The 12893-nt window shown below is 51.6% G+C and overlaps 1 protein-coding gene across 3 annotated transcripts; it reads right to left on the bottom strand.

Moving 5' to 3' along the window:
- Positions 1 to 4117: 4117 nt before the first annotated feature.
- LOC131583409 (G-protein coupled receptor 83-like) lies at positions 4118 to 12321 on the bottom strand. Of its 3 annotated transcripts, none has more exons than XR_009278513.1 (6): positions 12244 to 12321; positions 11458 to 12083; positions 10549 to 10674; positions 9748 to 9881; positions 5570 to 6638; positions 4118 to 4926 (listed from the first exon to the last, which is right to left on the bottom strand). XR_009278513.1 is itself a non-coding variant. In XM_058847447.1 (6 exons), the coding sequence occupies exons 2-6, from the start codon at positions 11839 to 11841 to the stop codon at positions 6044 to 6046; spliced, it is 1155 nt and encodes a 384-aa protein (XP_058703430.1). In that variant the 5' UTR covers positions 11842 to 12083; positions 12244 to 12321; the 3' UTR covers positions 4118 to 6043. The 3 variants fall into 3 exon arrangements, 2 of the variants coding, with proteins under 2 accessions (XP_058703430.1, XP_058703429.1); XM_058847447.1 differs by having other exon boundaries at positions 4118 to 6638; positions 11458 to 11728; positions 11813 to 12083; XM_058847446.1 differs by having other exon boundaries at positions 4118 to 6638.
- Between the last annotated feature and the right edge of the window lie 572 nt (positions 12322 to 12893).

Here is a 12893-nt window from a genome sequence, read left to right as displayed (position 1 = left end):
CTTCCTTCACAGTGACCAGGAGAAACAAAGGCAAAACAAACAAATTGGCAACTTGGCTTCACAAAGAAGCTGAGAATTAGTCAAGTGGTGATGTTCCCATTTACAGCTGAGATGCCTGAATATTTTGCTAAATATTCATGGTCTTTATTAGCTCTGTTAATCATAACAGTTCTCCTGGAGAATGAACCTCCCTACACCCTGCCCTGCAAGCCATGCAAGACAGCAAAATACTTATATTCTCCTGAATGGAAGGCAAAGTAAGGCAAGTTAGTGCAATTCTGTTAAATACAACGCAGGGTGTGTCAAATCTAATAATGGGGGAAAAATGTATATCCTGCCATAGAAAAATGAACATAAAGAGGAAAGGGACACTGCATTAAAGACTTTATTTGGAGTGCAGCCATTGCCATCTCCATGAGGGAATGGTCGGCATCAGTCACTGTTTGTCAGCACGAGCAACTGGTGCATTTAATTCCAGAACAGGGTGGGAAATGGAGACAAACAGTTAAATAATTGAACTGTGAAGAGTTCAGGAATGACAATGTACTGTGAAAGAAAAGCTGTAATGGTAAAACCTAAAACTCGATTCCTTTCCAGCCCTTAGGAGAGACTTGGTTTATGAACCTGAATATGAAAGGTGCAAGCGGTGTATCACAGTTCAGTAGCAAATTAAACTCTCCAAAATAGCCCAGAGCCACCCAGCCTACTCTAACTCCCCACTGATGGAACTGTGGTAAATCCATCATGGAAATGATCCAGGCACTCCTTGTGTTCTGAATTCTGCCATGTTTGCCATGTATCACCAGTAAAAGGTCAAAATAAGCTGTGAAAAGAGAAGGAAGCTGCAAAAGGTTAAGGCTATTGATTAATTGATCACTTAATTCCTGTGGAAAACTGCCTGAGGCAGGATGTGGCTGCAAAAAAAAACATTGTCTCAAAAATAGAAACAAAATCTGCTGCTCTGAAACTTGCTGCCATCATTTTTGTTAGGTATGATAAATTATCTCCTAACAGTACCCACAGTCTGGGCACCCTGGAATCACACTGATTGTGGTGTTCAGCTTGGCTCCAGGTGTGGGTTTGAAATGGAAATTACTTCTGCAGTGCTGTAGGAACAGCAAGAAACTATCAAAATGAGGCATTGAAAATTCCTGTAGCTGCTGTCAGCTACAAACAGCAACTGCAGGTCCCTGCAGAGTGGAAATCCTGGAGACAGGAGACCACCAAGGTGCCACAGCCTGCAGAACCCCATAGCAGATACAGATGAATGCAATGAGAGCATGTGGGAATGATATAGAGGATATAAACCTTTATGCTCTGAAGCCCCATTAACTGTAAAGTAATAAGCAGGAATTCCATTAATGGGGACCCTCCCTGTACTTGCCCCTTACAGTGTCCCATAAAGCAACTTTGTCTCCAGCAGATGCATTAGATGGTCCATTCATCTGATTTTATAAAGCAATTAGTCTGTTCTCATCTGCCAAGAAGACTTTTATGGGCCTGTCACGGAGAAGTCTCTTCAAGTGACAGACTATTGTGTTGTACAACCAGTCCTGGCTCCTGCAGGGCTCAGCCTGTGGCTTTTGGGGGGGTTTATTACTATTTTAATTTCCCTCTCACGTCTGGTGTCAGTGACAGCTGCCCTCCACTTCTACAGTTTGGCACTACTGAACTGGGCATCATCAGCCAGTGTGGGCTGCTGGGGGAGTGAAACATCAATCAAGGACCAAGCACATTAACTCAGCCCTTATTACCAGGGCAAATAACAAAATACCAGGGATGGGCAGCAGGGCAAGAGGTGCTTTTGCTTTGCTGCCTGTGGAGGCTCCATGTGAGCTCCCGAGGCAGGGCTGGCTCCAGCACAGCCCCCAGCACAGCACCCACACCCCGCCTGCTCTGGGTCCCTCCTGCTCTCCCAGCACTGCTCAGAGCAGCGTTTGGGACCGGCTGCTGGCCCATGTCCCATCCCATCGGGGACCACAGAAACATTAGTCCTGCTCCAGTGCAGAAACCTGCCATCACAGCACACCTGGGCAAAGTCTCCAATGTACCTGCTCAGCACGGATTGGGAAGAGCTGAGCTCTGGGAGTGCTCTGGTATCACCTCAGGGGAGCAGTTTAGGAGCAGATCCTGGAACTGGGGTGGGGTCTGAGCACCGGTGGGACAGGGCAGCTTGTGAAATGCCCTTAGTCTTCAAACCAAGCGCTGACTGCAGCCCGTGCCTGGTGCTAAACCTGTCCTCACTTGCCAGTATTCCTGCCTGGGCTCCATCCAAAGTCTGGGAGATCAGAAGCGTTCCTTTGCCCACCGCAGTGCAGGAGCGGTGCTGGGAGGAGGCAGCGGGGGAGAGCAGGCGGGATCTGTGGGGACAGGTGAGTTCTTTGGGGACAGGCGGGCTCTGTGGGGACAGGTGAGTTCTTTGGGGACAGGATGGCTCTGTGGGGACAGGTGAGTTCTTTGGGGACAGGATGGCTCTGTGGGGACAGGTGAGTTCTTTGGGGGACAGGATGGCTCTGTGGGGACAGGTGAGTTCTTTGGGGGGCAGGCAGGCTCTGTGGGGACAGGTGAGTTCTTTGGGGGTCAGGTGGGCTCTGTGAGGACAGGTGAGTTCTTTGGGGGGCAGGTGGGCTCTGTGGGGACAGGTGAGTTCTTTGGGGGGGCAGGTGGGCTCTGTGGGGACAGGTGAGTTCTTTGGGGGTCAGGCAGGCTCTGTGGGGACAGGGGAGTTCTTTGGGGGGCAGGTGGGCTCTGTGGGGACAGGTGAGTTCTTTGGGGGGCAGGTGGGCTCTGTGGGGACAGGTGAGTTCTTTGGGAACAGGATGGCTCTGTGGGGACAGGTGAGTTCTTTGGGGACAGGATGGCTCTGTGGGGACAGGTGAGTTCTTTGGGGGGCAGGAACGTTGTCTCCACAGTCAGTGAGAGAGCAGAGCTGTGTGCCCCGGCTCAAAGGAGAGATTTTGCTGCTGCCTGGGGCACAGGGTGGCTGCACATCGTCTCCCACGCGGGAATTCAGGGTGTGCCTTTCACATCCAGTCTCCCAGGTAAGGGCCAGGCTCCTTCCTCCTTCTTCCTCCCCTGATCTGTGAGTGACTTAAGATGCCAAGTTACTTCCCAGTACAAGATGATGGTTTGACACTGGCCCACCTACACCCCCACTTCCAGGGCTTAAACTGGATTTAACTGAGGACATTCCCCTTTATTCCTGCAGCATGCTTTGGCCAGCCCCTCTGTGCTGTTTTCCACTTGAAGAGCTAAGTGATGATAATTGTATTCTGTTTCTCCTTCCTGAGCTAATTTTCTGACTCATTGTGGGGTTTTTTCTGCTAGCTTTTTGTTAATCTAGTTGGCATGTTGTGGTTTCTTTGTTCATTATATGGTGGGGCTATATAAGAGGATTTGCCTCTGGAATTCAGGTATTCCCTGCACTGTGCTCCCCGTTATCGTCTTCATCAGCAACTCTGCTGAAGGCACTCTGCTGCATTTGGCATGAGCTAATCTTAATAAATTCGGGCTGTTAATCACTCAGACATGTCTTGCTGGATCTTTGCACGCTGATTTGTGCGTGCTCAAATAGTTTCCCGGGAGTAGGCCTGCGGTGACTCAGTGTTTCAATAATCTGAAACTGTCCCTGGGGGTTCTCCCTCCCGGGGGGCTTCGCCTGCCCAGGGCACCGGGTGAGGGCTCGGTCTGCAATGGGAAGAGGGAGAGGTCTCCTCATGGCAGAGGCCTCCTGGTGGATTCTCCCACCCCACACTCCTGGGTTTGGACCGAACCGAAGCGGCAGCACAGCCTCGGTCTCCAGGAGCTCCCCCTCAGGAAGCCACTTCCACAGGTGGGTGGTTGCAGGACTGGAGACAGCTTGGGGAATGTTTGTAAGGAATGTTTAAGCATCTGTTTACGTGCTGAGTTGACTCCGACCCAGCAGAAGCCGAACTTCACAGATTCCCGTTTCCAGAGCCTGGCTTGGAGTCCAGCAGAGATGCAGCTCCTGCCCCCCAGGCACTGGCCATGCCCTGGTCAAACAATGCTCAGGTTATACTTTTATATATATATATATATATATATATATATATATATATATATAGTGCATTCCATGTTTGCCTGAGAGCTGCTGGGATTCAGGGCATCCTCAAGTGATAGAGGAGCCTTGAAGCACTGGGTGAAGCATGTGAGGCTCTGAATCTCACTCAGGCATTGATAATTATCAGTCCAGATAGCTGAGCCATTACAGAGATTCGATACAGTCAGCTCTTACATCCTGCCCATTTAGGGGAGAAAAATTCAGCAATGAGGAGATGCTGCAATTGACAGATCCAAGGAAAACCAGCCAGGTTCTTTCTGACAGCAAGAGATAGCTAACTACAGGGTTAGTTACCAGATTAGCAGAAGATCAAGGGAGTGTGGAGAGACCCCTTCTTTGGAGTAAAGGCTTGGATTCCTCCAGGAAAAAGTTATTCAGCCATTTAAAGAAAGAAAGGAAGGAAAACAAACCTAAGAAATAGTAAAGACAATACATGGCAGTTTGAGAGCTGCTCACCAAAAGCTAGTGAGGAGTGAGGAACAGTAAAAAAAGCAAATGATAGCTTCTCTTAATAATTCAATGAGGTGATGCTTATTAATTAGAGATGATTTTAACATTTTGAAAAAACTCACAATGATGTTTTTTGACTGAAAACAAACCCTGCTGAACACTGAGTGAGGACAGTGCTGGCACCCAGCACAGACAGCTTTGAATTCCGATGTTCAATAATTGTGAGCTCTGAGCAAAGTGCCTCAGGGCCCAAGCATTCACCCATTCCTGTTGCCACTCCTCATGTTCTGCTGTTTTCTTCTGGTGCAGGCATTACAGTGCACACCCAAGGTGCCCAACTGGGGACAAGTGGCCTGAAGCAAGGACCCCCCTCCTTTCTGTCCTTTTCCTTCTCACTGCACAAATGGAAAATAACAAAAAATAAAAATAAATCAGTCCTTAGTTTCCCTTCTTTGGTCTGGCTTATCTTCCCCCAGGAAGGGGGTGGGAGTATGTTCTTATTCCCTCAAGCCACTCAGGCCCCCACAGCGTCTCTGGGCAGAAGATCTGTCTGGGCTATTGCCAGCACAGACCAGGAGCCCCCCAGCAGACACAGCTGCCCTTGGGCTACTGAAATCCATCACCTGGTTTGCACCAGCTAGACAGCCCCAGAGACCTTGGTTGCTCCTCACAGGACATTCCTTCCAGCCCTGTCTTGCCCTCCTGTTGTTTAAATGAGACTTTTACAGCAACTAGTAACAATGCAGAATGATTCCATTCTTCAGTGAGTGAATGCTACAGCCCTGATGAAATATTTTGTGGCCTTTTGTAAAGTGCCAGTGTAGCTCTCTTTACTGAATTAATATATTTATAATAAGAAGAACTTCTCAGTGGACTAGATTAATCTGTCATCGTGCCAGCTGAGCCCACGGCCATGGCTCCTGGGGTGCGTCTCTGCTCCCCTTGTCTTGGGGCTGGCTCCCAGCTGCTGTGGGTGGGACAGAGACAGGGCAGGAGAGCAGCAGAATCTGAGAGCAAAATTGCTGTTAAAATCCTTACCTCTGTTGGAGGCTTTGCTATACACTAACTGGTGAGACTCCCTGTGGATGGAGTTCCTCTGCATGTCCAAGTCCTTCCTTCAAACACCTTTCATCACAGATTTGTTTCTGCTGCTGTGCAGAGCCCCACGCTATTGCACGTGCTACAGGCCAGTGGCTCAGGCCAGTGACAGAAACCCGGGTCCAATCCCTCTGCTAGCAATAAATGGGAAAACCTGAAAGCAAATCACCATGTCTGAGAAGCTCCATGTCCCCCATACACATTCCTGCCCCCTGGACCAGCTGCAGCATGGATTTTACTGGTGGAGTGCTGGAGAGACTGTGTGCCCACCATGCCAAGCAGAGGAGGGGCTACAGTAAGACAAGCCAAAAGTCAGCAATGAAACAGCAGCGCAGCAATGCTGGCTCCTAAGGAGAGACTGGAGATGCCCTTTGATGCCTCCCACAAGCAGGTAACTCCCCTCAGCCCCGTGGCTCACAGGTCCGTGTTGGCCGTCGGGAGGTTTCTGCTGGAGCTGCTGGCCTGGGAGGCAGGTCCCTTCCTGCACCTGGTCTGTTCCAGCCACGCCTCGCGGCAGGACACGGCCCTGGCTGGCAGCGCCTGGCCCCGAGCCTGTGGCACCTTCTGGCAGAGGCAGAGCAGGGAGCGGAGCTCCGTGCGGAAGCTCTCGTTCAGCCAGCAGTAGATGAAGGGGTTGTAGCAGGTGCTGCTCATGGCAAACCAGTGCAGGGCGAAATAGAGCGAGTTCTTTGTCTTGATGCCCAGACTGGAGATGAGCACCACATAGCAGTTCAGGGGGAACCAGCAGACTGCAAAGACCACCACCACCAGCATCAGCATCTTGATACTCCTCTTCTTGTTCCTGTGGTGGGTGACATACTGCTGCGTGGTGATGTCCCCGATGGCATTGCGGAGCCACAGCTTCTTGGCCAGACGCATGTAGGTGACGGTGATGATCAGCAGAGGCAGGAGGTAAAGAAGGAGAAAGGTAGACAGGTCCAGATACTTCCAGACCAACTCTGCGGGCTCAGGGAAATCAGGGAGGCACAGACTCCGGACAGTGGCTTCCCTTGAAAACAAGAAATACAGATTTGGCACATGGCCATTGCTGTCCCATGGGTGCTGCTGGCTCAAACCACAGTGGGGGTCTCACGGTGCCCACAGCCACCTGCTCACAGGTGCAGTGAGGACAGAGGGAGGACACAGAGCCAAAGTTCTGGCATGTCTCTCTCAGGCTGGACCTGCAGCCCCTGCCCTCCATGGGAGCACCCACCCTGCTGTGCCCCACAGCAGCCAGGAGCCCCTGCCCTGCCATACCCACCAGCACAGGATCCCTGCAGCAAGTGGCCAAAGCTGCTCTGGCTGGAGGTTGTGAGAAAGACTCACAGGCCTGACCAACCCACCTCCCTTCCCCACCCACCATTCCCTTGCCATCAGCTCCTACAACCTTCCTGCTACCTCTTAAAACTGGTGTGATGATTAGTGACTCGGCTCCAGTTGAACCACTGACAATTAACTAAGAACCGACTGTAACCATACACACAACAGCTCATTTTAACAACTTACACCTGTCGCATCCCATCCAGCCCCAGGATCCGAGTGTGTTCTCACTGCCTGGCCAGCAGTGGCTCTCATCCCATCACCCTTCACTGCACTGAGTGTCCCCTCCACACCCTGCAGCTGGTGACTGGAAGTGATGGAATTCATTTCCAGTGGAGGTTTCCTCCTTTTCTTTCCTTTTCCCTTTATTTTTCTTTCTCTTATTCCATTTTATTCTTCTCTCTTCATCCCTTGTCCTTGGTTCTTCTCTATTCAGCATAGATTTTTGCCCCCCATCAAGCTGCACTATTCATTGCAGTATTGATTAATATCTTTAATATCCTGTTTTCAACTGCTGGAGCTACCTTTTGTGCCACAAATAAGAGATTGCTGAGAACAGGCAGCTGGAGCAGGAGATGAGGTCAGAGGAGGGTCAATGGGTCCACCGAGTGCAGAGGACCCAGAGATGCCACTCAAGAGGGGAACTGACGCAGAAGGGAAAATCATCTTGTTTGAACTGCAGTCTTGACTTTTCCTCCCCTGGATCTGGGGGACCTCACCACTGGAACAGAGGACTCGCCAAAGAGGATCTGGCAGGACATGGTTTTGGTGAATTCTGATATGATCAGGGACTCAGGTGACTGCTGTGTAGTGCAGCCGGAGATGGATGCTGCTGGAGCCCCTGCTTCCCATTCCAGAACCCTAACCAGTCCCTGGTAGTAATCTCAGGAGCCCTGGCCCTGCAGGAGCTATTACAAGCAATATTACAACAGTGATTTTTTTTTTTTCAATGGAAGGCAGGGACAGGAATAGCATGTCCTGGAAGTCCTTATATCGCTGAGCTGCCTCGTGCCAACACAGGGCTCAGTTTCCTCTGGCCATGCCAAAGGATGAGCAGAGACAGGTGCCCCGAAACAGATCGTAGGTTTCGTTCATTCATGAGCAATTTGTTCCCTAATCCCCAAGCACAGCTGCAGAGCAACACAAGCACAGAGTAACCCTGCCCTGTGTTTACAGTCTGGACAGTTGGAGGTATGACATCCCCTGGCTATCTCAGGCACATCAGGCACAAGCACAGGCAGGGGAGGGCTGCGAGGCCCCCATCACACTTCCAGCTGGTGCAGCCCCACGTACACCAAAAGCAGGAGCAGCCTATGCAGGCACTCACACTCTCCTGCCTCGTAAACAGGAGGGATCTGGCTGGGCTGCAGGAAATTAGATTTGTCCTTTATACAGAAGGTCAGTGTCTACAACAGAAGCCTCATTCCTGCTGCCTGTCACAGTGTCTCCTTGCCCCACTCCCTGGGATGCTGATCTCAGCCTGAAAATACAGGTCATGGTAAGATTATCCCCTTGGCCTCGAGGCTGGCATTCCTGCGAAGGGCAGCACCAGCAGCGTGACACCCGCCACAAAAATCCCACTTGGGTACTGTTACGGACTGTTTTCTAGACAAGAGAGGTCACAGCAATGCCACAGGCTGGTGGGGACAGGAGGGACAGAACAGGATGGGTACCACAGAGGAAAGAACTGCAAGGACAAAGAACCCCAGAGTTTGGGTTTTGTATTTCTCCCTGGCAGAGGGTGACAGCAGAGACAAGTGTGATTGCTGGGCCTTTTGTGGGGAGATAAGCTTCTGCTTTCAATTTTTTTTCTTTTTCTTTCCCTCTACATCAGAACCTTCTCCTTTTTTCTGGTATTTCAGTCCTCATATGGATGTGAAATTCCACTTCATCAGCTGTCATTGTGTTCAGCCAAGCAAAGGGTTCCTTTTCCTGAGGGGAGGCACCATGGCACACCAGGAGAGCTCCAGCTCCTCCAAAGCACTGGTCCCTCACTGGGGCCCTCCCAGCTCCACAGTTGTCCCCCCACAGCCCTGTTTCATGAAGAAGGGGGTGGGGGCTCCTCTTTGTTTTTCTCATTAGTGTAACATTGGGCAGAGGAACCTCACACTTCAGGGAAGGTGGGTCCTGCTTTGTAAATCCACATGGATGAAATACAGGGGAGTCACAACCTGAGACTCAGTGTATGAAATCCCGGGGAAGAGGGATCAGTAGCCCTGCTGACAAACCAGGGTGGTCTCCTGCTCCCTGCAGAGCCTCGGTGATGTCAGCACAGGTATTCCCAACAGAAGGTTTCTTTTCTTTCTTTTTGAAACTGCAGTTTGACTCTCTCTGTCTCCTCCCTGCCTGAGCAAGTTGGAAGGGCTTGGTCTTGCTGGGTCTGAAGAACCGAGCAGGCAAAAGGAGGGAAGAGGAAAGTCCCTCAGGAGAAAATTAACTTCTTGGGACAGAGGCTCTCCTGGCAATGCCATGGCACTGGAGGAGGTGTGTGTTGCCAGCAGCTGTGCCCCAGCCAGGCTGTGCCTGGGACTGCCCCAGCACATGGCTGGGAGTGGAACCCAGAGCCTCGTCTGAGCACGCAGGAGGTGGTGAGAGCAAACTCCAGACAGCAGCCCAGGCAGCTCTTCCACAGCCCCAGCCTCTGCTGTGGGAATTGGGATGTCACCCACACCCCAACTCCCTCTCATCCCACATCGCCCCTCCCCATGCCTGGGACACTCCGGTGCCCTCCCTGCTGAGCGAGTGACACTGCACAAGGGCTGACAGGCCTCCAACACTCACTGGGGAGAAACACTCACCTGTAGTTGTACTGGAAAAGCTTTTGATAGACAGCATGGGGCAGGGAGAAACAGGTTGCCATCAGCCAGATAACAGAGATGCTGAGAGCTCCCTTTGTCAGGGACATCCTCTGCTTCAGCGGGTTCAGGATGACCTACAACAGAGACTCCAGCATGATTCCTGTCCCATGGGAAGCAAAGGCCCTCACAGCCCATGAGGGGAGTGGGCAGTTTGTGACATAATCTCACACAGCTAATGATAGGAAAATGACAACCATGATTAGGAAAATGTCCTATTCATTAGAATGACCTGGAAAATGGGAAACGTTGAACTTCTCAGTCTGCTCAGAGGAGCTTTCAAACTTTATCCTCAGTCTTGTTATGTGAGAATCATTTTCCTTAAGCTGGAGGTTACATTAGGTCAAGAAAAAAAAAAAAGAATGTATCTAGCCAAGTGTCTTCACTCAAGGGTGTGTTTTTTATTCTATATGAACTATATAAGAAATGTCTCTTGTTTCAGCTGGGCCTGTGAAACTGAGCTTTTCTCCCCTCTGCTGAGGCAGAAATTCACCTTTCACAAAATTTTCTTTGTTAGACCTTTAAGCGGATAAAATCTGATAGTTTGGAACTTACTTAGTATTTGACAACAGCACGGGAAAGGGGAGTGATTGCTAGGGACAAGCACATGGCCTGGGCTGTCCTTGCTGCCCTGCCCTGGACACACAGCCAGTGTTTGACATGGCCATGGACAGACACGGGTCTGTCTCACAGCTGAAGTCTCCTTCCAGAGCCTTGCAAGGAGGAGAGGGTGGGCAGTGTCACCTGGTGCCTGTCGAGAGCGATGGCCGTCAGGGTCAGCGTGGAGACGTGGAGGGAGCAGTACTGCACAAAGCGGCTGATGTGGCACATGGCCTTCCCAAAAATCCATGTGCTGTTCACAAACCGGACCTGATGGGAAACAGCAGCTCATCAGCCAGAAAACTTGGTGAAAAAAAATCCATGGGGATTGGCTTTGTTTTCTAACAAGTCCTTTGGCTGGAACCTGAGCTGGCTCAGGGGTTCTGGCTGGTTGGGCAGCTTCACCTGAAACTCATAGAAAGATCAGCTAACCTGATCTCTGAAACACCTTTATAGAAGAGTTTATAGGGTCAAACCCCACTGATTATGAAGTGGTGATGCCACAGCCCTCCTGGCCTGTTCTACAAACATTGCTTGTGAACAGTGGTAGAAACTTTTTATTACGCTAACAACTATACTTGGAAAAAGTGGACCAAGGTTTTATGTCAACCCCACTGTCAGATTTGGAGAGCTTCCATTGAAGCCTTAATCCAGCTGGCATCTCTGAAAAGCTTGACTGCTTTCTTCCAGTCACCCAATATGACTGGCATTCAGACTGTTCTGACCCACTAAGGGACTCTCTAGTTCTCTCCTGCATGAACTTTAAAAACACTTGTTCTCATTCCCCAAGAAACTCTTGCTGGGGTTTGGTAGCATACATTGTGGTAGACTTTGGAGTTTCTACAAGTTACAGAATCTAACAGAGCAACAGAGAGCCCACAGGTCACTGAACAATGCTTTACTTCCCTGGCAGTTCTCAGTTAGACTTGGTGGTGTTGGGTTCCCACCTCAGCCCTAGGAGAGAGTGCACGGAAAGCCTGTGACCACCAGGCAGAGTTCTGGTGGGGGGGAGACTCTGTCCTGGTTGAAGGGACAGCAAGACCAGCTACTTACCAAGGTGAAAGGCGTGTTGAGCAATGTGATCATGATGTCTGACACTGCCAGGTTGACGATGAAGAGGCTGGTGGCTGAGTGCATCCTCTTGTTCTTCAGCACCACGTGGCACACCAGCATGTTCCCAAAGAGAGACATGACAATGATGACTGAGTATGCCACGATTAGGAGCGCTTTCACTGTTGGTTTCTGGGATTCTGGCTCATATTTGGCCAGCTCAGCAAATTTCTCCCACTCGACAATGCGGCTCTCTGTCCAGTTGAAGATGGTCCTGTTAGTTGCGTGGTAGATGGACATGAGTTTGGCCAGGGAAGAGTAATGGTCAAACTCCTCAAGAAACGCCATCACCTGTGACCTGTATGGCTGCAGCAGTGAGTGAGGCATGGTAGGTCAACGCTGGTCTTCCCTGTTGGGGAGCAGCTCCAATGGTGTGGCAGGAAGGGGCTGGTTTGGGATCACACACTCCCTCACACAGCAAGAGCAAGAAGTTCACAGGTGAGCTCTGGGCTCAAGCAGGCTGCCTGACCATCCTGCGCTGCTGTCACAGAGATTTCTTCCCAATGCAGAAGCCTTCACCTTCCACTCTAAACAAATCCAAACAAGTCTCTCCAGCAACGATCTGAATTCTGAATAGAAAACAACACTTCACTTCCTACATCAGACAGGTGACAGTGCATACATTACAGCATAATTACACCCCTGTTCCCTGCACACTCCAACAAGGAGAAACCAGACTCCCCACCCTCACCCCCATCCCTAACCTTACCCTTACCCCCCCTCACTCACCTTGCACTGCCTGAACGTTTTTGATCCCGGCGGTGCCCGGTCCTAAGGGGCAGCAGCGGCTCCTCCGGCTCCCGGGCACACCCCACACACCCCGCACCCCACACACCCCACACCACACACCCCACACACCCCACACACCCCACACACCCCGCACCACACACCCTACACTGCACACTCTGCACCCCACACACCCCGTACCACACACACCCCACACACCCCACACACTCCGCACACTCCGCACACCCCGCACACTCCGCACACCCCACACACTCCGCACACCCCGCACACCCCGCACACCCCACACACCCCACACACTCCGCACACCCCACACACCCCGCACACCCCACACACCCCACACACTCCGCACACCCCACACACCCCGCACACCCCACACACCCCACACACTCCGCACAGTCCGCACACCCCGCAGCGCACACCCTGCACACCCCGCACTCTCCGCACACCCCGCACCACGCGCACACTCTGCACTCACCGCCGCACGCCTTCCGCACCGCAGCCCTGCACCGCACACAGCCCTCAGACCCCGCACACCTCGCACATCGCTCTCACCCCTGTCACCCCGGAGGTGTGTCACCTCTCCGCGCTGCACCGCGCACCTCTCTCTCACCGCGCACCTCTCTCTCACCGCG

This window comes from Poecile atricapillus, chromosome 12, assembly GCF_030490865.1.
Source record: "Poecile atricapillus isolate bPoeAtr1 chromosome 12, bPoeAtr1.hap1, whole genome shotgun sequence".
Taxonomy (NCBI): Eukaryota; Metazoa; Chordata; class Aves; order Passeriformes; family Paridae; genus Poecile; species Poecile atricapillus.
This window is presented reverse-complemented; position numbering and strand designations above follow the sequence as displayed.